The sequence below is a fragment of the Oncorhynchus keta genome, chromosome 17, assembly GCF_023373465.1.
Source record: "Oncorhynchus keta strain PuntledgeMale-10-30-2019 chromosome 17, Oket_V2, whole genome shotgun sequence".
NCBI classification, from domain to species: domain Eukaryota; kingdom Metazoa; phylum Chordata; class Actinopteri; order Salmoniformes; family Salmonidae; genus Oncorhynchus; species Oncorhynchus keta.
This window is the reverse complement of record NC_068437.1, coordinates 59,330,942-59,355,577: the sequence shown is the minus strand read 5'-3', so window position 1 is coordinate 59,355,577 and position 24,636 is coordinate 59,330,942. Positions and strand designations below refer to the sequence as shown.

At 41.9% G+C, this 24,636-nt stretch overlaps 3 protein-coding genes across 6 annotated transcripts in view; all 3 read left to right on the top strand.

Annotated features, from left to right (window-relative positions):
- pgghg (protein-glucosylgalactosylhydroxylysine glucosidase) overlaps window positions 1-6,972 on the top strand; it is a 57,032-nt gene extending 50,060 nt beyond the window's left edge. The window contains exons 14-16 of the mRNA XM_052466802.1: window positions 1,233-1,330; window positions 1,970-2,193; window positions 6,093-6,972. Of these exons, the coding sequence (XP_052322762.1) occupies window positions 1,233-1,330; window positions 1,970-2,193; window positions 6,093-6,169 (399 nt within the window). The 3' untranslated portion in view covers window positions 6,170-6,972. The remainder of the gene's footprint in view (window positions 1-1,232; window positions 1,331-1,969; window positions 2,194-6,092) is intronic.
- LOC127908487 (uncharacterized) lies at window positions 6,240-11,665 on the top strand. The gene is made up of 3 exons (XM_052467052.1): window positions 6,240-6,319; window positions 9,294-9,442; window positions 9,788-11,665. Exons 1-3 carry the CDS (start codon window positions 6,240-6,242, stop codon window positions 10,690-10,692), a joined length of 1,134 nt encoding a protein of 377 aa, XP_052323012.1. The 3' UTR covers window positions 10,693-11,665.
- A 4,003-nt stretch (window positions 11,666-15,668) lies between these two features.
- Window positions 15,669-24,636, top strand: part of incenp (inner centromere protein) — a 14,933-nt gene continuing 5,965 nt past the window's right edge. The window contains exons 1-10 of one of the 4 annotated variants that reach the window (XM_052466761.1): window positions 15,669-15,863; window positions 16,502-16,650; window positions 17,306-17,410; window positions 18,162-18,823; window positions 20,524-20,575; window positions 22,398-22,461; window positions 22,853-23,000; window positions 23,444-23,565; window positions 23,942-24,079; window positions 24,235-24,252. In XM_052466761.1, the coding sequence (XP_052322721.1) occupies window positions 15,861-15,863; window positions 16,502-16,650; window positions 17,306-17,410; window positions 18,162-18,823; window positions 20,524-20,575; window positions 22,398-22,461; window positions 22,853-23,000; window positions 23,444-23,565; window positions 23,942-24,079; window positions 24,235-24,252 (1,461 nt within the window). In that variant the 5' untranslated portion in view covers window positions 15,669-15,860. Of the gene's footprint in view, window positions 15,864-16,501; window positions 16,651-17,305; window positions 17,411-18,161; window positions 18,824-20,523; window positions 20,576-22,397; window positions 22,462-22,852; window positions 23,001-23,443; window positions 23,566-23,941; window positions 24,080-24,234; window positions 24,253-24,636 lie in introns of those variants that run through there. The other 3 variants (XM_052466760.1, XM_052466759.1, XM_052466762.1) reach the window with 3 other exon arrangements.

The following is a 24,636-nucleotide window of genomic DNA, read 5'->3' as shown; positions in this document are numbered from 1 at the left end:
TGTCTGTTTCTCTCTGTCTGTTTCTCTCTGTCCGTTTCTCTCTGTCCGTTTCTCTCTCTCTCTGTCTCTCTCTCTGTTTCTCTCTCTGTCTCTCTCTCTGTGTGTGTCTCTCTGTGTGTGTCTCTCTCTGTGTCTCTCTCTCTGTTTCTCTCTCTCTGTGTGTCTCTCTCTCTGTGTGTCTCTCTCTCTGTGTGTCTCTCTCTCTGTGTGTCTCTCTCTCTGTGTGTGTCTCTCTCTGTGTCTCTCTCTCTGTTTCTCTCTCTCTGTGTGTCTCTCTCTCTGTGTGTCTCTCTCTCTGTGTTTCTCTCTCTCTCTGTTTCTCTCTCGCTGTCTCTCAATTGAATTCAAGGGCTTTATTGGCATGGGAAACATGTGTTAACATTGCCAAAGCAAGTGAGGTAGATAATATATAAAGTGAATATATAAAGTGAAATAAACAATACAAATTAACAGTAAACATTACACATACAGAAGTTTCAAAACAATAAAGCCATTACAAATGTCATATTATATATATATATATATATATATATATATATATATATATATATATATATATATATATATATATATATATATATATATATATATATATATATATATATATAGTGTTTTAACAATGTACAAATGGTTAAAGGACACAAGATAAAATAAATAAGCATCTGGTTGCCCTTTTCTCGTGGCAACAGGTCACAAATCTTGCTGCTGTGACGTCACACTGTGGAATTGCACCCAGTAGATATGGGAGTTTTTCAAAATTGGATTTGTTTTTGAATTCTTTGTGGATCTGTGTAATCTGGGGAAATGTGTCTCTCTAATATGGTCATACATTGGGCAGGAGGTTAGGAAGTGCAGCTCAGTTTCCACCTCATTTTGTGGGAAGTGAGCACATAGCCTGTCTTCTCTTGAGAGCCATGTCTGCCTACGGCGGCCTTTCTCAATAGCAAGGCTATGCTCGCTGAGTCTGTACATAGTCAAAGCTTTCCTTAGGTTTGGGTCAGTCACAGTGGTCAGGTATTCTGCCACGGTGTACTCTCTGTTTAGGGCCAAATAGCATTCTAGTTTGCTCTGTTTTTTTGTTAATTACTTGACACATTGGAAAGAATTATCTTTTTGTTTTCTCATGATTTGGTTGGGTCTAATTGTGCTGCTCTCTCTCTCTATATATATATATCTATTTCACTCTCTCGCATACTCACACACACAGTATGTGTCACATTAATGTCTCTCAGGTATGGAGTGAATCTCCTGATGGTTCTGGGGCGGTGAACTTTCTCACTGGTATGGGAGGATTCCTGCAGGCTGTTCTGTTTGGCTACACTGGATTCAGGTCCGTTATAACCACACATCACCTGGCTTGAAACCAAACTGTCATATAGCGGCATCATTAGACGTACACTACATTAATGTACCTACTTCCTGTCTTAAAGACATTCTCCGGGAACGTTTGTATACTTTTTAGACAGTAGTTCTGACAGTAGCGCTCACAAGCCAAAAGCCCCCACGACAATTACATACTACGTCATATATGTACGTCGTCTCTCTCTGTCTGCTGTGTCGATGGAGCCGGTGGGCCCGCCCTACAACCTCATTGGATAACGCTGGGCAGGCCTCTTGCTAGCTGTCACACAAATGCTGAGGGGCTGAAGCTCATTGGCTAGAACTCCAATTGCTAAGGGGACTGGCCCACGTGGGGAGAAGTGTAGGGGAAATCGTGCAGCATAGATTCAAGAAAACAGTCGCTTTCCAACTAGGGAATTTGTGAATAATTGAGGTTAGACAGTAATTATGCTCATAGATTATGAATGAATGATCTACACATTGACACATCAGTCATCAAAGTTTTTTAAAAAAAAGTGTTAGTGTCCACAATACCAGAGAATGTCTTTAACTGTTGGGACACAAGTCAACAATGAGCGGTGAGGGGATCTGCGGTATGTACCCTTCTCGTTTTCATTTTCCTTCTCAGAGTACAGAAGAATTGTCTGGCCTTCGCCCCTTCCATCCCTGATGACGTCACTCAGCTGTGTATCCGGGGGATCAGTTACCTGGGCAACAAGATGGACTGGCTGGTGAGGGGACAGGAAGTTTACATCATACTGAGAGAGGGAGCAAAGCATGCTGGGAATACCAAACCCTGCGCTCTGCAGGTGGTCCTCAAGAACTCCGGGACCAAGATCCCTCTTATACCAGGTAAACTCTATTCCATTTGATTTTACTCTCTACCAACTCACAAATGCTGAAACTGCCTTCAAATACTGTCTGGATATTATAGGAAAGTTATAATTAAATACTGTATGGATATTACCGTAAAGTTATAAATACTGTCTGGATATTATAGGAAAGTTATAATTAAATACTGTATGGATATTACCGTAAAGTTATAAATACTGTCTGGATATTATAGGAAAGTTATAATTAAATACTGTATGGATATTACCGTAAAGTTATAAATACTGTATGGATATTATAGGAAAGTTATAATTAAATACTGTATGGATATTACCGTAAAGTTATAAATACTGTCTGGATATTATAGGAAAGTTATAATTAAATACTGTATGGATATTACCGTAAAGTTATAAATACTGTATGGATATTATAGTACGGTTATAATTAAATACTGTGGATATTACCGTAAAGTTATAAATACTGTATGGATATTATAGTAAAGTTATAATTACTGTATGGATATTACCGTAAAGTTGTAAATACTGTATGGATATTACCGTAAAGTTATAATTAAATACTGTATGAATATTACCATAAAGTTATAATTAAATACTGTGTGGATATTACCGTAAAGTTATAAATACTGTGTGGATATTATAGTAAAGTTATAATTACTGTATGGATATGACCGTAAAGTTATAAATACTGTATGGATACTACCGTAAAATTATAATGAAATACTGTGTGGATATTATAGTAAAGTTATAATTAAATACTGTGTGGATATTATAGTAAAGTTATAATTAAATACTGTATGGATATTATAGTAAAGTTATAATTAAATACTGTATGGATATTATACTAAAGTTATAATTAAATACTGTATGGATATTATACTAAAGTTATAATTAAATACTGTATGGATATTATAGTAAAGTTATAATTAAATACTGTATGGATATTATAGTAAAGTTATAATTAAATACTGTGTGGATATTATAGTAAAGTTATAATTAAATACTGTGTGGATATTATAGTAAAGTTATAATTAAATACTGTATAGATATTATAGTAAAGTTATAATTAAATACTGTATAGATATTATCGTAAAGTTATAATTAAATACTGTATAGATATTATAGTAAAGTTATAATTAAATACTGTATAGATATTATCGTAAAGTTATAATTAAATACTGTATAGATATTATAGTAAAGTTATAATTAAATACTGTATAGATATTATCGTAAAGTTATAATTAAATACTGTATAGATATTATAGTAAAGTTATAAATACTGTGTGGATATTATAGTAAAGTTATAAATACTGTGTGGATATTACCGTAAAGTTATAATTGTTATGAAGGCACACACACACATTCAGATTTTCTCGTTGTTTTGGGTTGAGGAAAAATCGGCAACGGTCATAACCATGTCATATGTTATAACACGTTATGTAACGGTCATAACCTGTTATAATATGTCATAACCATGTCATAATGTCATAACCATGTCATAATGTCATAACCATGTCATAATGTCATAATCATGTCATAACCATGTCATAATGTCATAATCATGTCATACCATGTCATAATCATGTCATAACCATGTCATAACCATGTCATAACCATGTCATAATGTCATAATGTCATAATCATGTCATAACCATGTCATAATGTCATAATCATGTCATAACCATGTCATAATGTCATAACCATGTCATAACCATGTCATAACCATGTCAAAATGTCATAACCATGTCATAATGTCCATGTCATAACCATGTCATAATGTCATAATCATGTCATAACCATGTCATAATGTCATAATCATGTCATAACCATGTCATAATGTCATAATCATGTCATAACCATGTCATAATGTCATAATCATGTCATAACCATGTCATAATGTCAATCATGTCATAATCATGTCATAATGTCATAATCATGTCATAATCATGTCATAATCATGTCATAATCATGTCATAATGTCATAATCATGTCATAACCATGTCAAAATGTCATAACCATGTCATAACTATGTCATAATGTCATAACCATGTCATAACCATGTCATAACCATGTCAAAATGTCATAACCATGTCATAACTATGTCATAACCATGTCATAATGTCATAACCATGTCATAATGTCATAACCATGTCATAACCATGTCATAACCATGTCAAAATGTCATAACCATGTCATAATGTCATAACCATGTCATAACCATGTCATAACCATGTCATAATGTCATAACAATGTCATAATGTCATAACCATGTCATAATGTCATAACACATATATTTAGACCTGTTGTGACATAAACATAAAAAGAAACGTCCCTTTTTCAGGACAATGTCTTTCAAAGATAATTTGTAAAAGTCCAAATAACTTCACAGATCTTCATTGTAAAGAGTTTAAACACCGTTTCCCATTGCTTGTTCAATGAACCATAAACAATTAATGAACATCCCCCTGTGGAACGGTCATTAAGACACTAACAGCTTACAGACGGTAGGCAATTAAGGTCACAGTTATGAAAACTTAGGACACTATAAAGAGGCCTTTCTACTGACTCTGAAAAACACCAAAAGAAAGATGCCCAGGGTCCCTGCTCACCTGCGTGAACGTGCCTTAGGCATGCTGCAAGGAGGCATGAGGACTGCAGATGTGGCCAGGGCATTAAATTGCAATGACCGTACTGTGAGACGCCTAAGACAGCGCTACAGAGAGACGGGACAGACGGCTGATCGTCCTCGCAGTGGCAGACCACGTGTAACAACACCTGTACAGGATCGGTACATTCGAACATCATACCTGCGGGACAGGTACAGGATGGCAACAACTACTGCCCGAGTTATACCAGGAACGCACAATCCCTCCATCAGTGCTCAGACTGTCCGCAATAGGCTGAGAGAGGCGGGACTGAGGGCTTGTAGGCCTGTTGTAAGGCAGGTCCTCACCAGACATCACCGGCAACAACATCGTCTATGGGCACAAACCCACCGTCGCTGGACCAGACAGGACTGGCAAAAAGTGCTCTTCACTGACGAGTCGCGGTTTTGTCTCACCAGGGGTGATGGTCGGATTCGTGTTTATAGTGGAAGGAATGAGTGTTACACCGAGGCCTGTACTCTGGAGCGGGATCGATTTGGAGGTGGAGGGTCCGTCATGGTCTGGGGCGGTGTGTCACAGCATCATCGGACTGAGCTTGTTGTCATTGCAGTTAATCTCAACGCTGTGGGTTACAGGAAAGAGATCCTCCTCCCTCATGTGGTACCCTTCCTGCAGGCTCATTCTGACTTGAGCCTCTAGCATGACAATGCCACCAGCCATACTGCTTGTTCTGTGTGTGATTTCCTGCAAGACAGGAATGTCAGTGTTCTGCCATGGCCAGCGAAGAGCCCGGATCTCAATCCCATTGAGCACCTCTGGGACCTGTTGGATCGGAGGGTGAGGGCTAGGGCCATTCCAATCCCCCAGAAATGTCTGGGAACTTGCAGGTGCCTTGGTGGAAGAGTGGGGTAACATCTCACAGCAAGAACTGGCAAATCTGATGCAGTCCATGAGGAGGAGATGCACTGCAGTACTTAATGCAGCTGGTGGCCACACCAGATACTGACTGTTACTTTTGATTTTGACCCCCTCATTTGTTCAGGGACACATTATTACATTTTTGTTAGTCACATGTCTGTGGAACTTGTTCAGTTGATGTCTCAGTTGTTGAATCTTATGTTCATACAAATATTTACACGTTAAGTTTGCTGAAAATAAACGAAGTTGACAATGAGAGAACGTTTTTTTTTTTTGCTGAGTTTATATTGCGTTAATTTATGGCAGGTTATGACACCTGGTTAATATAAATATATTTGATATAATAAATAAAGGTCATTATGTTTATTTGTTTCCTCAGGAAAACCAGTGACTTTCCCACGGGAGTCTGGAATGATCTGCAAAGTGGATGGTGCCTTATCCTGCTGGCCCATGTGAGGACCATCCCTGTCAAACCCCATCGCCTTCTACCCACAGTGCCTTCTACCCACAGTGCCTTCTACCCACAATGCCTTCTACCCACAGTGCCTTCTACCCACAGTGCCTTCTACCCACAGTGCCTTCTACCCACAGTGCCTTCTACCCACAGTGCCTTCTACCTACAGTACTTTCCATCTACAGTACCTTCCATCTACAGTACCTTCCATCTACAGTACCTTCCATCTACAGTACCTTCCATCTACTGTACCTTCCATCTACAGTACCTTCCATCTACAGTACCTTCCATCTACAGTACCTTCCATCTACAGTACCTTCCATCTACAGTACCTTCCATCTACAGTACCTTCCATCTACAGTACCTTCCATCTACAGTACCTTCCATCTACAGTACCTTCCATCTACAGTACCTTCCATCTACTGTACCTTCCATCTACTGTACCTTCCATCTACAGTACCTTCCATCTACAGTACCTTCCATCTACAGTACCTTCCATCTACAGTACCTTCCATCTACAGTGCCTTCCATCTACAGTACCTTCCATCTACAGTACCTTCCATCTACAGTACCTTCCATCTACAGTACCTTCCATCTACTGTACCTTCCATCTACTGTACCTTCCATCTACAGTACCTTCCATCTACAGTACCTTCCATCTACAGTACCTTCCATCTACAGTACCTTCCATCTACAGTACCTTCCATCTACAGTACCTTCTATATACAGTACCTTCTATATACAGTACCTTCCATCTACTGTACCTTCCATCTATTGTACCTTCCATCTACTGTACCTTCCATCTACAGTACCTTCCATCTACAGTGCCTTCCATCTACAGTACCTTCCATCTACAGTACCTTCCATCTACAGTACCTTCCATCTACTGTACCTTCCAGTACCTTCTATATACAGTACCTTCCATCTACTGTACCTTTTTACAACACAGTACCTTCTATCTACTTCCATCTACAGTACCTTCATCTACTGTATCTACAGTACCTTCCATCTACTGTACCTTCCATCTACTGTACCTTCCATCTACCTTCTATATACAGTACCTTCCATCTACAGTACCTTCCATCTACAGTACCTTCCATCTACTGTACATCTATTGTACCTTCCATCTACAGTACCTTCCATCTACAGTGCCTTCCATCTACAGTACCTTCCATCTACAGTACCTTCCATCTACAGTACCTTCCATCTACAGTACCTTCTATATACAGTACCTTCTATATACAGTACCTTCCATCTACTGTACCTTCCATCTATTGTACCTTCCATCTACTGTACCTTCCATCTACAGTACCTTCTATATACAGTACCTTCCATCTACAGTACCTTCCATATACAGTACCTTCCATCTACAGTACCTTCCATCTACAGTACCTTCCATCTACAGTACCTTCCATCTACAGTACCTTCCATCTACTGTACCTTCCATCTACTGTACCTTCCATCTACTGTACCTTCCATCTACTGTACCTTCCATCTACTGTACCTTCCATCTACTGTACCTTCCATATACAGTACCTTCTATATACAGTACCTTCCATCTACTGTACCTTTTTACAGTACAGTACCTTCCATCTACTGTACCTTCCATCTACTGTACCTTCCATATACAGTACCTTCTATATACAGTACCTTCCATCTACTGTACCTTCCATGTACAGTACCTTCTATCTACAGTACCTTCCATCTACAGTACCTTCTATATACAGTACCTTCCATCTACAGTACCTTCCATCTACAGTACCTTCCATCTACTGTACCTTCCATCTACTGTACCTTCCATCTACAGTACCTTCCATCTACTGTACCTTCCATCTACAGTACCTTCCATCTACTGTACCTTCCATCTACTGTACCTTCCATCTACAGTACCTTCCATCTACAGTACCTTCCATCTACAGTACCTTCTATATACAGTACCTTCCATCTACAGTACCTTCCATCTACAGTACCTTCCATCTACTGTACCTTCCATCTATTGTACCTTCCATCTACTGTACCTTCCATCTACTACTACAGTACCTTCTATATACAGTACCTTCCATCTACAGTACCTTCCATCTACAGTACCTTCCATCTACAGTACCTTCCATCTACAGTACCTTCCATCTACAGTACCTTCCATCTACAGTACCTTCCATCTACTGTACCTTCCATCTACAGTACCTTCCATATACAGTACCTTCTATATACAGTACCTTCCATCTACTACAGTACCTTCTATATACAGTACCTTCCATCTACTGTACCTTCCATCTACTGTACCTTCCATCTACAGTACCTTCCATCTACATCTACAGTACCTTCCATCTACTGTACCTTTTTACAGTACAGTACCTTCTATCTATACCTTACTACAGTACCTTCCATCTACTGTACCTTCCATATACAGTACCTTCTATATACAGTACCTTCCATCTACTGTACCTTCCATCTACTGTACCATATACAGTACCCATCAGTACCTTCCATCTACTGTACCTTTTACAGTACAGTACCTTCTATCTACTGTACCTTCCATCAGTACCTTCTATATACAGTACCTTCCATCTACAGTACCTCCATCCATCTATCTACTGTACCTTCCATCTACTGTACCTTACAGTACCTTCCATCTACTGTACCTTCCATCTACTGTACCTTCCATCTACTGTACCTTCCATCTACAGTACCTTCCATCTCTACCTTCCATCTACAGTACCTTCCATCTCAGTACCTTCTATATACAGTACCTTCCATCTACAGTACCTTCCATCTACTGTACCTTCCATCTACAGTACCTTCCATCTACTGTACCTTCCATCTATTGTACCTTCCATCTACTGTACCTTCCATACTACCTTCTATATACAGTACCTTCTATATACTACCTTCCATCTACAGTACCTTCCATCTACAGTACCTTCCATCTACAGTACCTTCCATCTACAGTACCTTCCATCTACAGTACCTTCCATCTACTGTACCTTCCATCTACTGTACCTTCCATATACAGTACCTTCCATATACAGTACCTTCTATATACAGTACCTTCCATCTACTGTACATATACAGTACCTTCCATATACAGTACCTTCTATCTACAGTACCTTCCATCTACTGTACCAGTACCTTCTATCTACTGTACCTTCCATCTACAGTACCTTCCATCTACTGTACCTTCCATATACAGTACCTTCTATATACAGTACCTTCCATCTACTGTACCTTTTTACAGTACAGTACCTTCTATCTACTGTACCTTCCATCTACAGTACCTTCCATCTACTGTACCTTCCATATACAGTACTTCTATTACAGTATCCATCTAGTACCTTCCATCTACTGTACCTTCCTACCTTCTATATACAGTACCTTCCATCTACTGTACCTTTTTACAGTACAGTACCTTCTACTGTACCTTCCATCAGTACCTTCCATCTACTGTACCTTCCATCTACTGTACCTTCTATATACAGTACCTTCCATCTATACCTTTTTACAGTACAGTACCTTCTATCTACTGTACCTTCCATCTACAGTACCTTCCATCTAGTACCTTCCATCTACAGTACCTTCCATCTACAGTACCTTCTATATACAGTACCTTCCATCTACAGTACCTTCCATCTACAGTACCTTCTATATACAGTACCTTCCATCTACAGTACCTTCCATCTACAGTACCTTCCATCTACTGTACCTTCCATCTACTGTACCTTCCATCTACTGTACCTTCCATCTACAGTACCTTCCATCTACAGTACCTTCTATATACAGTACCTTCCATCTACAGTACCTTCCATCTACTGTACCTTCCATCTACAGTACCTTCCATCTACTGTACCTTCTATATACAGTACCTTCCATCTACTGTACCTTCTATATACAGTACCTTCCATCTACTGTACCTTCTATATACAGTACCTTCCATCTACTGTACCTTCTATATACAGTACCTTCCATCTACTGTACCTTTTTACAGTACAGTACCTTCCATCTACTGTACCTTCCATCTACAGTACCTTCCATCTACAGTACAGTACCTTCTATAGTACCTTCCATCTACAGTACAGTACCTTCTATCCACAGTACCTTCTATCTACAGTACCTTCCATCTACAGTACCTTCCATCTACAGTACCTTCCATCTACTGTACCTTCCATCTACTGTACCTTCCATCTACTGTACCTTCTATATACAGTACCTTCCATCTACTGTACCTTTTTACAGTACAGTACCTTCCATCTACTGTACCTTCCATCTACAGTACCTTCCATCTACAGTACCTTCCATCTACAGTACAGTACCTTCTATCCACAGTACCTTTCTACAGGACAGCACCTTCTATCTACTGTACAGTACATTCTATCTACAGTACCTTCTAATTACAGTACAGTACCTTCTATCCACAGTACCTTCTATCCACAGTACCTTCTATCTACTGTACCTTTCTACAGTAAAGTACCTTCTATCTACAGTACCTTCTATACACAGTACCTTCTATCTACAGTACAGTGCCTTCTAATTACAGTACAGTACCTTCTATCTACAGTACCTTCTAATTACAGTACAGTGCCTTCTATCCACAGTATCTTCTATCTACAGTACAGTACCTTTATCTACAGTACCTTCTAATTATACAGTACAGTACCTTCTAATTATACAGTACAGTACCTTCAGACAGTATTCACACCCCCCTGACTTTTACCACATTTTGTTGTGTTACAAAGTGGGATTGAATTGCCTTTTTTGTTGTTGTAAACGATCTATACAAAATACTCAAATAAATTTATGGAAAATTAAACACTAATGTATCTTGACTAGATAAGTATTCAACATCCTGAGTCAACACGTTACAATAACCTTTGGCAGCAATTAAAGCAGTGAGTCTTTCTGGGTAAATTGGTAAAGCTTTACACGTCTGGATTGTACAATATTTTTCCATTATACTTCCAAAAATTCTTCATGCGTTGTCAATTTAGTTGTTAATCATTGCTAAAATGCCATTTAAGTCTTGCCATAGATTTTCAAGTAAGTCAAAACTGTAACTAGGCCACTCGGTAACATTCAATGTGCTCTTGATAAGCAACTCCAGTGTATATTTGCAGACTGAACCAAGTTTTCCTCTAGGATTTTGCCGGGGGCTTTGCTCTATTACGTTTCTTTTTATCCTGAAAAACTCCCTAGTCCTTGCCGATGACAAGCATATCCATAACATGATGCAGCCACCACCATGCTTGAAAATATGAAGAGTGGTACTCAGTGTTGTGTTGGATTTGCCCCGAACATAATTTCTGTGCCACATTTGTTTTTGCAGTATTGCTTTATTGCCTTGTTTGCCAACAGGATGCATGTTTTGGAAAATGTTTATTCTGTACAGGTTTCCTTCTTTTCATTCTGTCATTTATGTTAGTATTGTGGAGTAACTACAAAGTTGTTGATCCATTCTCAGTTTTGTCCTATAACAGCCATTAAACTCTGTAACTGTTTTAAATTCACCATTGGCCTCATGATGAAATCCCTTAGAGGTTTCCTTCCTCTCCAGCAACTGAGTTAGGAAGGGCGCCTGTATCTGTAGTGACTGGGTGTATAGATACACCATCCAAAGTGTAATTAATAACGTCACTATGCTCAAAGGGATATTCAGTGTCTGCTTCTTCTTTTTCTACCCATCTACCAATAGGTGCCCTTCTTTGCGAACCATTGGAAAACCTCCCTGGTAACATAATTCCACTTTGCCATTACGGAGGATTGTGTGTAGATCAGTGACACAAAATCTCAATTTATTTCATTTTAAATCCAGGGTGTAACACAACAAAATGTGGGAAAGGTCAAGGGGTGTGAATACTTCCTGAAGGCCCTGAACCTATATGTCACTGGGTGAGTCCCAAATGGCATCCTATTCCCTTTATAAAGTAAGTAGCTTTGTCTGAACCAGAATGTCCCATAGGGCAGGAGCCTGTCTCCTGTTTCTGTAGCGTGAGGCAGCTTGATGTACAACTCCGCCCCCGTGAGGCAGCTTGATGTACAACTCCGCCCCCGTGAGGCAGCTTGATGTACAACTCCACCCCCGTGAGGCAGCTTGATGTACAACTCCGCCCCCGTGAGGCAGCTTGATGTACAACTCCGCCCCCGTGAGGCAGCTTGATGTACAACTCCACCCCCTGGAAAGGACGCTAAGCCTATCGCAGGGCCCATAGCCCAAAGTAACGCACAATAGACTGCCATTTGGGGCTCATTGTTATTCCTGGTTTATTCATGCACTGGAAATGATTTTGTGTTTAAGAAGGATTTCATCTATTGTGCTTAAACCATGTATTTAGTGTGACTTGATTTGTCATTCACATCTCAGTAAATGTACTGTATTTAGTGTGACTTGATTTGTCATTCACATCTCAGTAAATGTACTGTATTTAGTGTGACTTGATTTGTCATTCACATCTCAGTAAATGTACTGTATTTAGTGTGACTTGATTTGTCATTCACATCTCAGTAAATGTACTGTATTTAGTGTGACTTCATTTGTCATTCACATCTCAGTAAATGTACTGTATTTAGTGTGACTTGATTTGTCATTCACATCTCAGTAAATGTACTGTATTTAGTGTGACTTGATTTGTCATTCACATCTCAGTAAATGTACTGTATTTAGTGTGATATTTTTCATTAAAACATCTTGCAGCATGAACTCATTGGAAAATGAAAGAAGATACTGTGTATTGCAATGATTTTGACCATACATACCTAGTATTTCAACCCACCTACGTGTTGGGTCTTTATCTTAGCAGACCTCAAACAAAAACAGATGCATTTTCCACCATTTTTGTTGCATGGCTTGTAAAAGGAGATTTTGTTTTCTTCAACTGTGATAAAGATATTTTCCTGAGCCTTAATCTCTAAACATGCTTAGACTTTAATAATATTAGACTGGCTGTTATATGAATAACATCAAAACATTTTTTAGATATAGCCTACAGTTTACTATAGTGCAGGGATCATCAACTCGATTCAGCTGGGGAAGGATTTTTTTTTATTGAGTTGATGGTCAAGGGCCATAATTTGTAGACTACAAATTGACTGCAAGAAGCCTAAAGATGTTTAACTAAAACATTTGAAACTTATGTTTGTCTGCGACCACATCGCGTCTCTCTATTGTGCGTGGGAATACTTGGCAACAGATGTCTTAAATTAAAATCACTTAGAGCTGATTTACTTGTTTTTTTATGTCCAACAATGAAAATTCCTCACACAAAAAAAATCAGGTTTTGGGGATAAACGCCGAAAATAAGGCCTGAGGTTAACACAGGCTTATGAGATCTTATACGTTTAGTTATATAATATAGTATATGTCCGTTAACATGACCTTTGAAATTCGGAGCCTTTATGTGCTTTACGGCGGAGTTAGTGCAGACAAAAAGACGCCAATAGAGAGAAATAGTAATGGCGTCCTTTTGTTGGGTCGTTGGACAACGTATATATATTTAACCTTCATTATTATATTTTTATCAAGGATTCATTTTGTATTTAACCTTTATTTAACCAGGTAGGCCAGTTGAGAACAAGTTCTCATTTACAATTGCGATCTGGCCAAGATAAAGCAAAGCAGTTCGACAGATACAACGACACAGAGTTACACATGGAGTAAAACAAACATACAGTCAATAATACAGTAGAAACAAGTCTATATACGATGTGAGCAAATGAGGTGAGATAAGAGAGGTAAAGGCAAAAAAAAGGCCATGGTGGCAAGGTAAATACAATATAGTAAGTAAATCACTGGAATGGTAGATTTGCAGGGTAGTGGGTTCGATTCCCGGGACCACCCATACGTAGAATGTATGCACACATGACTGTAAGTCGCTTTGGATAAAAGCGTCTGCTAAATGGCATATATTATTATTATTATTAAGAATGTGCAAAGTAGAAATCAAAATAATGGGATGCAAAGGAGCAAAATAAATAAATACAGTAGGGAAAGAGGTAGTTGTTTGGGCTAAATTATAGGTGGGCTATGTACGGCTCTTGTTTATATGTGTTTCCAGTTTCAGAGATTTTTGTAGTTTGTTCCAGTCATTGGAAGCAGAGAACTGGAAGGAGAGGCGGCCAAAGAAAGAATTGGTTTTGGGGGTGACCAGAGAGATATACCTGCTGGAGCGTGTGCTACAGGTGGGAGATGCTATGGTGACCAGCGAGCTGAGATAAGGGGGGACTTTACCTAGCAGGGTCTTGTAGATGACATGGAGCCAGTGGGTTTGGCGACGAGTATGAAGCGAGGGCCAGCCAACTAGGGCGTACAGGTCGCAATGGTGGGTAGTATATGGGGCTTTGGTGACAAAATGGATTGCACTGTGATAGACTGCATTCAATTTGCTGAGTAGGGTATTGGAGGCTATTTTGTAAATGACATCGCCAAAGTCGAGGATCGGTAGGATGGTCAGTTTTACAAGGGTATGTTTTCATTATTATATTTTTATTAAAGATTCATACTGAGAACAAGGTCTCTTTTACAGATGCCCTGAATAACAGAAAATACACACGTCAAAATATAAATTCAAAATGCAAGCAGAAAGAAAAACACGGTCATAAAATACAAACACATTCATCAGTAATAAGGTCCTCAACCATCTTTCTGAATTGGCCGAGCGGCACCAGAACAAACACATTCATCAGTAATAAGGTCCTCAACCATCTTTCTGAATTGGCCGAGCGGCACCAAAGCATCACGCAAAGCATCACGCTTCCACAAATAAGGTGCCAAAAAAAAACGAAAAACTGATTTACTTAACTCAGTAGAGCCCAAAGGAATTTCCAGAGTTACGTTAGCTATCCTTGAGACAGGGTGCGGTAACTCTGATGTCAAGTAATGTTAGGTACAGTGGGATTTTTTTTGTAAAATGACTTTTTATAAATTAAAACATAGCAATGTATCAACCTACATGACATCGTTGAGGTCCAAGCAACTTTCTGGATGAGAATGCAGTGATGAGTACTAAAATTGTCACACGTAGTAAATCCCTATGGAGAAAATGAATGGCGTTTTTTGGATAAACGTTGAAGGTATTTGGTAAACACAGGTGTAGGAGATATACGTTTTGTTCTATGATATACTCTCAATCAGCTAACGTCACATTTAGTTAATTTTAATTTTAAAGAAATTATGTAATACATTTAAAAAAAAAATACATATAAAGCACGTACAGGCTTTATAATCCATAAAGACATTGTCAACTGACTGCTATTACATCGTAGAACAAACGGTATTTAACAGCTCCTATTACCCCTGTGTTAACCTCAGACTTTATTTCCGAGGTTTAACGCTAAATAGCACTATCCGGAAGAAGAAACAAAAACCCTCTCCTACGATTGGATGGTTTGAATCGTGAAAAGAATCAGCGATTCCGCCCCCTAGACACTTCCTCTTTAAATGTGATTGGTCAGTGGGAGGAGCTGATTTGGGCACGTCATTCGCAAACCCGTTTCTGATTTGCTAAGACAGTTTGGAACATTTTAAACGGTTTTCAGCGGGTGTTGAAGTCAAGTAGGACTAACGTTACTTTGTTGTGGTTGTGCAGAGAAATACATGGCGTATTTTACCATTTAATATATATATTTTTTGTTTATTAAGATTGTTGAAGTCATTTGCTATTGAAGCGAAACGGATTTTTATTTTTTCTCGAAAACTGGAGGAATTTTATGGTATGGGAATTCTATTTGGCTATCGTTAGCTAGCTTCATTAGCCATCTTTTCACGTTGACTTTTAAAAATCTCATCAAAAACAACTCGCTAAGACAACACTGACTATCTTTGTTTCTTCAACATGATCTGATTTTACTTTGCATATTATTACAGGATATATATATATATGTTGCTAGCTGCTAACAAAAGTTGTCCTGGTTACGTTAATAAGTAGTTAGCTACTGTAACAAGCCTCAGTCCAACGACACTTGAGTTTGCGGAAATGCGCGGGTTTAGCTCGAAAATTCAAAAATGGTAGCTAGTTACAGTTCGCTAACTAGTAAGCCGTTGTGTTACTGCAATCAAGGTGTCAATGAACATTTGGTTAAATGTAACGTTTTTTTTGTTGTGGGTAATGTTTGAGTTATTGTATTGGATTGTCTGGAATGGTTGTCGTGTCACTTCGCCCCGCTGCATGTGTCTTTGTGTCAGATGTCTCGACTTGTACAATATTTTTGTTCTGAATTGTTTTGCCCTTCCTTGTTGAAATGTAACTGCTTGCCGATTTTAGTTCGAGCGTTAGAGTTGTGTGGGAGGTTTCACCTTCCCATCAAACGTTTGAAAACAATTGATTGTTTTCTCCTTTTATTTTCACCAGGTCGCAACCATGACCTCTGTACTGTCGTCGACGCATACCCTGATGCAGATGTTTAATGGGAAGATTCAGGAGTTCGCCAACGAAATAGAAAATGTCCACATGGTGTGGCTCGAGGAGATCCAGCAGGAAGCCAACCGCATGTTTTCAAGGTAGGAGGACTGAAGTGTACAGGGAAAAAACGACCCCATCAGAATCAAATCTATTGCGGGCGGACTCCTTCTAGTTATTTGTGTCGTAATTATTTTTTTCAAACGGTGCCCTTAAAGCATTATACAAACACGGTACATATAGTTATACAAACACGGTACATATAGTTATACAAACACGGTACATATAGTTGATTGGATTCAAATACATAGTATGTGTTTTATATGGAAAAAATACACTAAAAAACTAGCGGTCGACCAAACCTTTTTAGTTTTATTGGCATGATTTTGCTCAAAATGAGTGTGGGGAAAACCCAGCAGCGCTGCAGTTCTTGATCACAAACCGGTGCGCATGGCACCTACTACCATACCACAGCACTTCAATCTTTTGTCTTGCCCCATTCACCCTCTGAATGGCACACACACACAATTTACTGTCTCAATTGTCTCTAGGCTTAACAAAAATCATTTAATTAACCTGTCTCCTTCTTCATCTACACTGATTGAAGTGGATTTAACAAGTGACATCAATAAGGGATCCAAGCTTTCACCTGGTCAGTCTGTCATGGAAAGAGCAGGTGTTCTTAATGTTTTGTATATTCACAACAACAAACATTATTCTCCAGAGTTTCACATTTTTTTCCCTTTCCTGTCTCAGTGACTTCAGTGCGGAGCCAGAACTGATGCCGAAGACTCCATCACAGAAGAAGAGCAACCGTAGGAAGCGTCTATCCGGTCAGAATGAGAACCGCACCAAGAGGCGGTAGGTTATTCTGTTAGTTTATTCTACTACAGCAGGTTCCTATGTCTCAGACAGAGCAGCCTTTTCATCCGGTCAGTCATCGTGTGACACTGTACATTTAGTACAGGAATCAGAATCACCTTCATTCACCAAGAGCTTGTGCCAGGAATTTCACAATAAACCGAGTTTAACGCCCTGACTAGACCGATCCCACGTGTGCTCTTCATCGTGCACGTTATAATTTTACCCCACCAGACACGTTCAATGACACGCAGGTTTAAATACCAAAACCAACGGTGAACCCACAGTATTAATTTGAGGACAGGTTGAAACACGTATTTGGTTTGTTCTCTATGATGAACGCTAAGTTGCTATTTTAACTGACATGCATCTTTTTAGCTTGTTCTTTGACAGAATGTTGATCCGAAGTCAATAACAATATTGTGTTTCTCTGATCCTGACGACTAATCCACAACTAAAAAGGGAACTGTAACTCACAAATAAAATGGGAGACGACTCGAAACAAACTCTAATTAATCTGTCCTCGTTCATCTTTTAAGCACCCTCGTGGGTTTGTATCTTTGTGAATACCAATGATGTCTGCTATAATGCCTGCTCTGACGTCTGCTATAATGCCTGCTCTGAGATCTGCTATAATGCCCCCCCTCCCGTCTGCTATAATGCCCCGCTCTGACGTTTGCTATAATGCCCCCTGTCTGCTATAATGCCTGCTCTGAGATCTGCTATAATGCCGTCTTTGTCATCCCTGCAGCTTCTCAAAGGGCAAACGCAGCAACCTGCGTCGCTCCTCCGTGTCCACCTCTCTGAACCTGATAGCAGAGGATGACGGAGGATCTCCGGTCACGCTGGAAGAGATGGTCAAGCCCCCTCGTTCCCGCAGAGCCAAACGGACGACCCAGCCTGAGGCGGCGTCACCCGTATGCAGCACCCGCAAAGGAACTCCTCCGACCAACTCTCAGCCGGAGGAGATGGAGTATGAGGCTCCGAGCAAACACATCCAGGAGGAGAGGATGCAGCCAGAGGAAGCTGAGAGTAAGAGGGAGTCGTTCAGCTCTGTCGCCTCCCAGCCCCACTGTCTAACACCCCCTCGGGCTCACAGTCACATAGCTGAAGCCATAGTCAAGATCTTGGCCTCAGAGCGGCGTTCTGCAGATCTCCAGGTGAACCCCAACCCAGACCGCTCTCCAAGCCGCACCGCCACAAAGATAGCCATCGCTGCCGGCGCCACGCCCCCGGGTCCCGGGCGGAGCTCCATGAGACACTCCCTGACCGTGCGGCGCTCCCTGGCAGGGCTGAGACACAGCATGACCCAGGAGTCTGTCCGCAGAGCCTCCAGGAGATCCTTCCTGAAGAAGAAGAAGAAGGCGGCTCGGCTGGGCAGCTCCACCTGCAGCAGTAACGTCAGCGGGCAGGGTGAGGGACGAGATATCGCCTGACATTTTGCCATTTATACCTTGACTGGAGTTTGATGTGAGCAGTGGAGGCTGCTGAGGGGAGGACGGCTCGTACGAATTCCTGGAATGGAGTCAATGGAGTGGTGGTGTCACGTCTTTTGATGTTGGACGCCATTCCAATGACTCCGTTCCATTGACTCGTTCCATTGACTCATTCCATTGACTCATTCCATTGACTCATTCCATTGACTCCGTTCCAATGACTCCGTTCCATTGACTCCGTTCCAGCCATTGATCGTGAGCCGGTCCTCCCCTCGGCAACCTTTTTTTTATTTTTATATTATTTTTTGACTTGGCAAGTCAGTTCCTTATTTTTGATGGCCTGGGAATAGTGGGTTAACTAGCAGTTCAGGGACAGAAGACCATTGTCATCGGGGTTTGAGCAACCTTCCGGGTCCTCCCCTAGGCTACGCTGCCGCAACCTCCACTGGATTGAGGGATATTTATTTTTATATTATTGAGGGATTTTTGCAGCCAGCATCCACTTTATTTAATCCTTGGCAAGCCAGCATCAGTTAAGCAGCCAGCATCTACTTATTTTCACTGGATGTGATGGGTTGGTGTGCAGCCAGCATCCACTGGGAATATGGGTGGGTTGCAGCCAGCATCCACTGGATAGCAGTGCAGCCAGCATCCACTGGATGTGAGCAGAGGTGTGCAGCCAGCATCCACAGAGGGCTATGGGTTTTGTCCACCTGGTGTCAGCATCCACTCGATATGGGTTGGGGTTCCACTGGATGTGCAACCTGCAGCCAGCATCCCGGATGTGAGCGATAGTCCAACGCTCCAGCATCCACTAGGCGATATGGGTTGGTTGCTGCCGCATCCACCCAACCTCCACTGGATGTGAGCGCTATGGGTTGGTGTGCAGCCAGCATCCACTGGATGTGAGGGCTATGGGTTGGTGTGCAGCCAGCATCCACTGGATGTGAGGGCTATGGGTTGGTGTGCAGCCAGCATCCACTGGATGTGAGCGATATGGGTTGGTGTGCAGCCAGCATCCACTGGATGTGAGCGATATGGGTTGGCGTGCAGCCAGCATCCACTGGATGTGAGCGATATGGGTTGGTGTGCAGCCAGCATCCACTGGATGTGAGCGATATGGGTTGGTGTGCAGCCAGCATCCACTGGATGTGAGGGCGATGGGTTGGTGTGCTGCCAGCATCCACTGGATGTGAGCGATATGGGTTGGTGTGCAGCCAGCATCCACTGGATGAGAGCGATATGGGTTGGTGTGCTGCCAGCATCCACTGGATGAGAGCGATATGGTTTGGTGTGCTGCCAGCATCCACTGGATGTGAGCGATATGGGTTGGCGTGCAGCCAGCATCCACTGGATGTGAGGGTTATGGGTTGGCGTGCAGCCAGCATCCACTGGATGTGAGCGATATGGGTTGGTGTGCAGCCAGCATCCACTGGATGTGAGCGATATGGGTTGGCGTGCAGCCAGCATCCACTGGATGTGAGGGCTATGGGTTGGTGTGCTGCCAGCATTTGTTTTCATACCAGTCAGATTACTGCTTCAGAGCTCAGTCTGAGTTGAGCGTGCCTCTTAAATTTTTTAAAATGTATTTATCTGTCCATATTACACCGTGACAATGTAATGATATATACTGTGCTAATGAATGATAGCATTGTGTTGTCTGTCTGTCCGCTGTAGAAGATGTGTGGATGGAACCTGATGGACATGAGGTCCAGGTGCAGACTGACGGGTGAGTGATCACATTTATTAGCCCTATTTTAGTGTGTGTTTTAATCAACCATTGTCTTGTCTTTAAACACGTCTGTTGTGAATGATGCTTCTGCAGTATACCGGGATATTTGGATATTTAGCCATGAGATGGTTTTATGTATGTATGTATGTATGTATGTATGCTCAAAAAAATAAAGGGAACACTAAAATAACACATCCTAGATCTGAATTAAATATTCTTATTAAATACTTTTTTCTTTATATAGTTGAATGTGCTGACAACAAAATCACACAAATTGTCAATGGAAATCAAATTTATCAACCCATGGAGGTCTGGATTTGGAGTCACACTCAAAATTAGTGGAAAATCACACTACTAGGCTGATCCAACTTTGATGTCCTTAAAACAAGTCCAAATGAGGCTCAGTAGTGTGTGTGTCCTCCACGTGCCTGTATGACCTCCCTACAACGCCTGGGCATGCTCCTGATGAGGTGGCGGGTGGTCTCCTGAGGGATCTCCTCCCAGACCTGGACTAAAGCATCCGCCAACTCCTGGACAGTCTGCTGACACACTCCAGCCACATGAGGTCTAGCATTGTCTTGCATTAGGAGGAACCCAGGGCCAACCACACCAGCATGTGGTCTCACAAGGGGTCTGGGGATCTCATCTCGGTACCTAATGGCAGTCAGGCTACCTCTGGCGAGCACATGGAGGGCTGTGCGGCCCCCCAAAGAAATGCCACACCACACCATGACTGACCCACCGCCAAACCGGTCATGCTGGAGGATGTTGCAGGCAGCAGAACATTCTCCACGGCGTCTCCAGACTCTGTCACGTCTGTCACATGTGCTCAGTGTGAACCTGCTTTCATCTGTGGAGAGCACAGGGCGCCAGTGGCGAATTTGCCAATCTTGGTGTTCTCTGGCAAATGCCAAACGTCCTGCACGGTGTTGGGCTGTAAGCACAACCCCCACCTGTGGACGTCGGGCCCTCATACCACCCTCATGGAGTCTGTTTCTGACCGTTTGAGCAGACACATGCACATTTGTGGCCTGCTGGAGGTCATTTTGCAGGGCTCTGGCAGTGCTCCTCCTTGCACAAAGGCGGAGGTAGCGGTCCTGCTGCTGGCCCTCCTACGGCCTCCTCCACATCTCCTGATGTACTGGCCTGTCTCCTGGTAGCGCCTCCATGCTCTGGACACTACACTGACAGACACAGCAAACCTTCTTGCCACAGCTCGCATTGATGTGCCATCCTGGATGAGCTGCACTACCTGAGCCACTTGTGTGGGTTGTAGACTCCGTCTCATGCTACCACTAGAGTGAAAGCACCGCCAGCATTCAAAAGTGACCAAAACATCAGCCAGGAAGCATAGGAACTGAGAAGTGGTCTGTGGTCACCACCTGCAGAACCAACTCCTTTATTGGGGGTGTCTTGCTAATTGCCTATAATTTCCACCTGTTGTCTATTCCATTTACACAACAGCATGTGAAATGTATTGTCAATCAGTGGTGCTTCCTAAGTGGACAGTTTGATTTCACAGAAGTGTGATTGACTTGGAGTTACATTGTGTTGTTTAAGTGTTCCCTTTATTTTGTTGAGCTGTGTGTGTGTGTGTGTGTGTGAGAATATTGATCGCTACTTTCCAAGGAAATACCTGCAGTCAACTTGTGCAGTATGTTAAGAGATAAAGTAGATGTCCTTCATTTCACCTGTTACCGTACTTCCCAGTGTTTTTTAAAGTTTTACAATGCTTGTGAAACGTTTTTTTGTTACGGTGTGCCGACGAATGAATACACCCGAGGTTATTATGCGTCTGATACGCTGTTGTGTATGACAGGGAGTTGTCAGAGGAGCCTGCAAAGACTAAGACCGACAGCCCAGCACCTGAGACTTCTCCTGAGGTAGGACACATCCCCACTGTACCTGGATGATACAAATATACATTCGTATCAGGGTTTGGGGGTCATTTCATGGTCCTTCTGTGGCTCAGTTGGTAGAGCATGGCGCTTGTAACGCCAGGGTAGTGGGTTCGATCCCCGGGACCACCCATACGTAGAATGTATGCACACATGACTGTAAGTCGCTTTGGATAAAAGCGTCTGCTAAATGGCATGTATTATTATGTATTATTATTTCAGATGTTCCTCGTTTACTTCCTGAAATGGAATTGAACCCCCAACCCTGATATATAGTCGTTGATATCTAGCTCTACTGTTTCTGTCTGTTCCTTATGTAAATATATTGATGATCATAGTGAAATGATTCCCTAAACTCGTTTTTTAATTTGCGCAGGATAACATGGTGCAGAACCACCCGGGGGTTCTCAGTGTCACGGAGGTTCGTCGTTTCACTCGCTCCATGGCCCAGACCACTCCCACCGTGCCGCCACCAGCCTCGATCATCAGCAAAGCCAAGACCGCCACACCAGACTCTGGTTCAGGTGCAGGCCGTCATTTCCTCACACACACACTCACTCATCAGCAAAGCCAAGACCGCCACACCAGACTCTGGTTCAGGTGCAGGCCGTCATTTCCTCTCACACACACTCACTCATCAGCAAAGCCAAGACCGCCACACCAGACTCTGGTTCAGGTGCAGGCCGTCATTTCCTCACACACACTCACTCATCAGCAAAGCCAAGACCGCCACACCAGACTCTGGATCAGGTGCAGGCCGTCATTTCCTCACACACACACACACTCACTCATCAGCAAGGACTGACCGAAGCTGCACCACGTATATGCAGAAATACTCCCCCCATTTTATGAATCATGCTTGTAACGTCAATATGTTATAGGTGTGTGTGTGTGTGTGTGTGTGCGCGTGCGCGCACTGGCAAAGATGTTGGATGTATTGGTGGTTACCGGGTTTGTGTTCTCCTAGATGGCAGTGGAAAGAAGCCACTGTCAAGTCTGGGTCCTCGTCTCAGTGCCAAGCGCAGAGCGGCTGCCGATGAATTCCAGAGCCCAAGGAAGAGGCCATCACCCCCTGTTAAGAGCCAGAGTGTGAGATATATATTTTATTTATCCGTTGTTTTACCGGGTAAGTTGACTGAGAACACGTTCTCATTTACAGCAACGACCTGGGGAATAGTTACAGGGGAGAGGAGGAGGAGGGGGGTGAATGAGCCAATTTGTAAACTGGGGATTATTAGGTGACTGTGATGGTTTGAGGGCCAGATTTGGGAATTTAGTCAGGACACCGGGGTTAACACCCCTACTCTTACGATAAGTAAGATATTAAGTGGTATCACTGTATCAAGTTCACTTGAAATCTAATTTTTCTAGGTTTACGTTCTAAAGCAAGTGTTTATAAAAAATAAAAATAAAATTGTACATGTTTTACTAGCCATGAATAGACCCCTAATGTTGTCTACTGTAGGTGAGGCCCAACATGAGGTCGTTCCTCCACACGGTCCAGAAGAACCAGATGCTGATGACGACCCCCAGTTCTCTGGGTCGCAACATGGTCATGAAGTCCTTCATTAAACACACCACGCCGGGCAGAGCCGACCTCAAGGTTCGTCGACAGATCACTACTCATTTCAGAGGCTCCTCAATTTTGCGACGTGATATTTCCTGAATAATTCCTGCCTTTCGTGACCCCCAGACAACATACCAGACAACATATGTATCCTTGTTAATTGGATCTCTCTTTCCCTGTCCCCTCTACAGTCAGGCTGTGGTGTAGTGGTATGTATCATAGTAATATGGTGTGGTATGTGGGGGGTGTTTGGTCTCTGTGTGCTCTAACTGGTACATGCCACTTGTTGTCGTTCCCTCCCACACCACCTGAGTTAACGTTGGGTTCTACGGGGCACAAAGGCTGGGGCTTTTTGTGATTTTTAGATTTCATCCGATTTATGTCTAACGTGTTTTAGGGCACCTACACACGTCAAGCGCGTTATCGGCTCTTTGCAAGAACATACGTTTGCCCCTCACTAACTAAATTTCAATTGTTTTTTTTTTCGCCGTAAATCTGTGTAGATGTCCTTGAGATGCATTTTCTTTCACCCTTGGTGCCTTTAGTCTTATTCTCTCTTAATGGTCTCTCTTTCCATATAAAATAATACTATG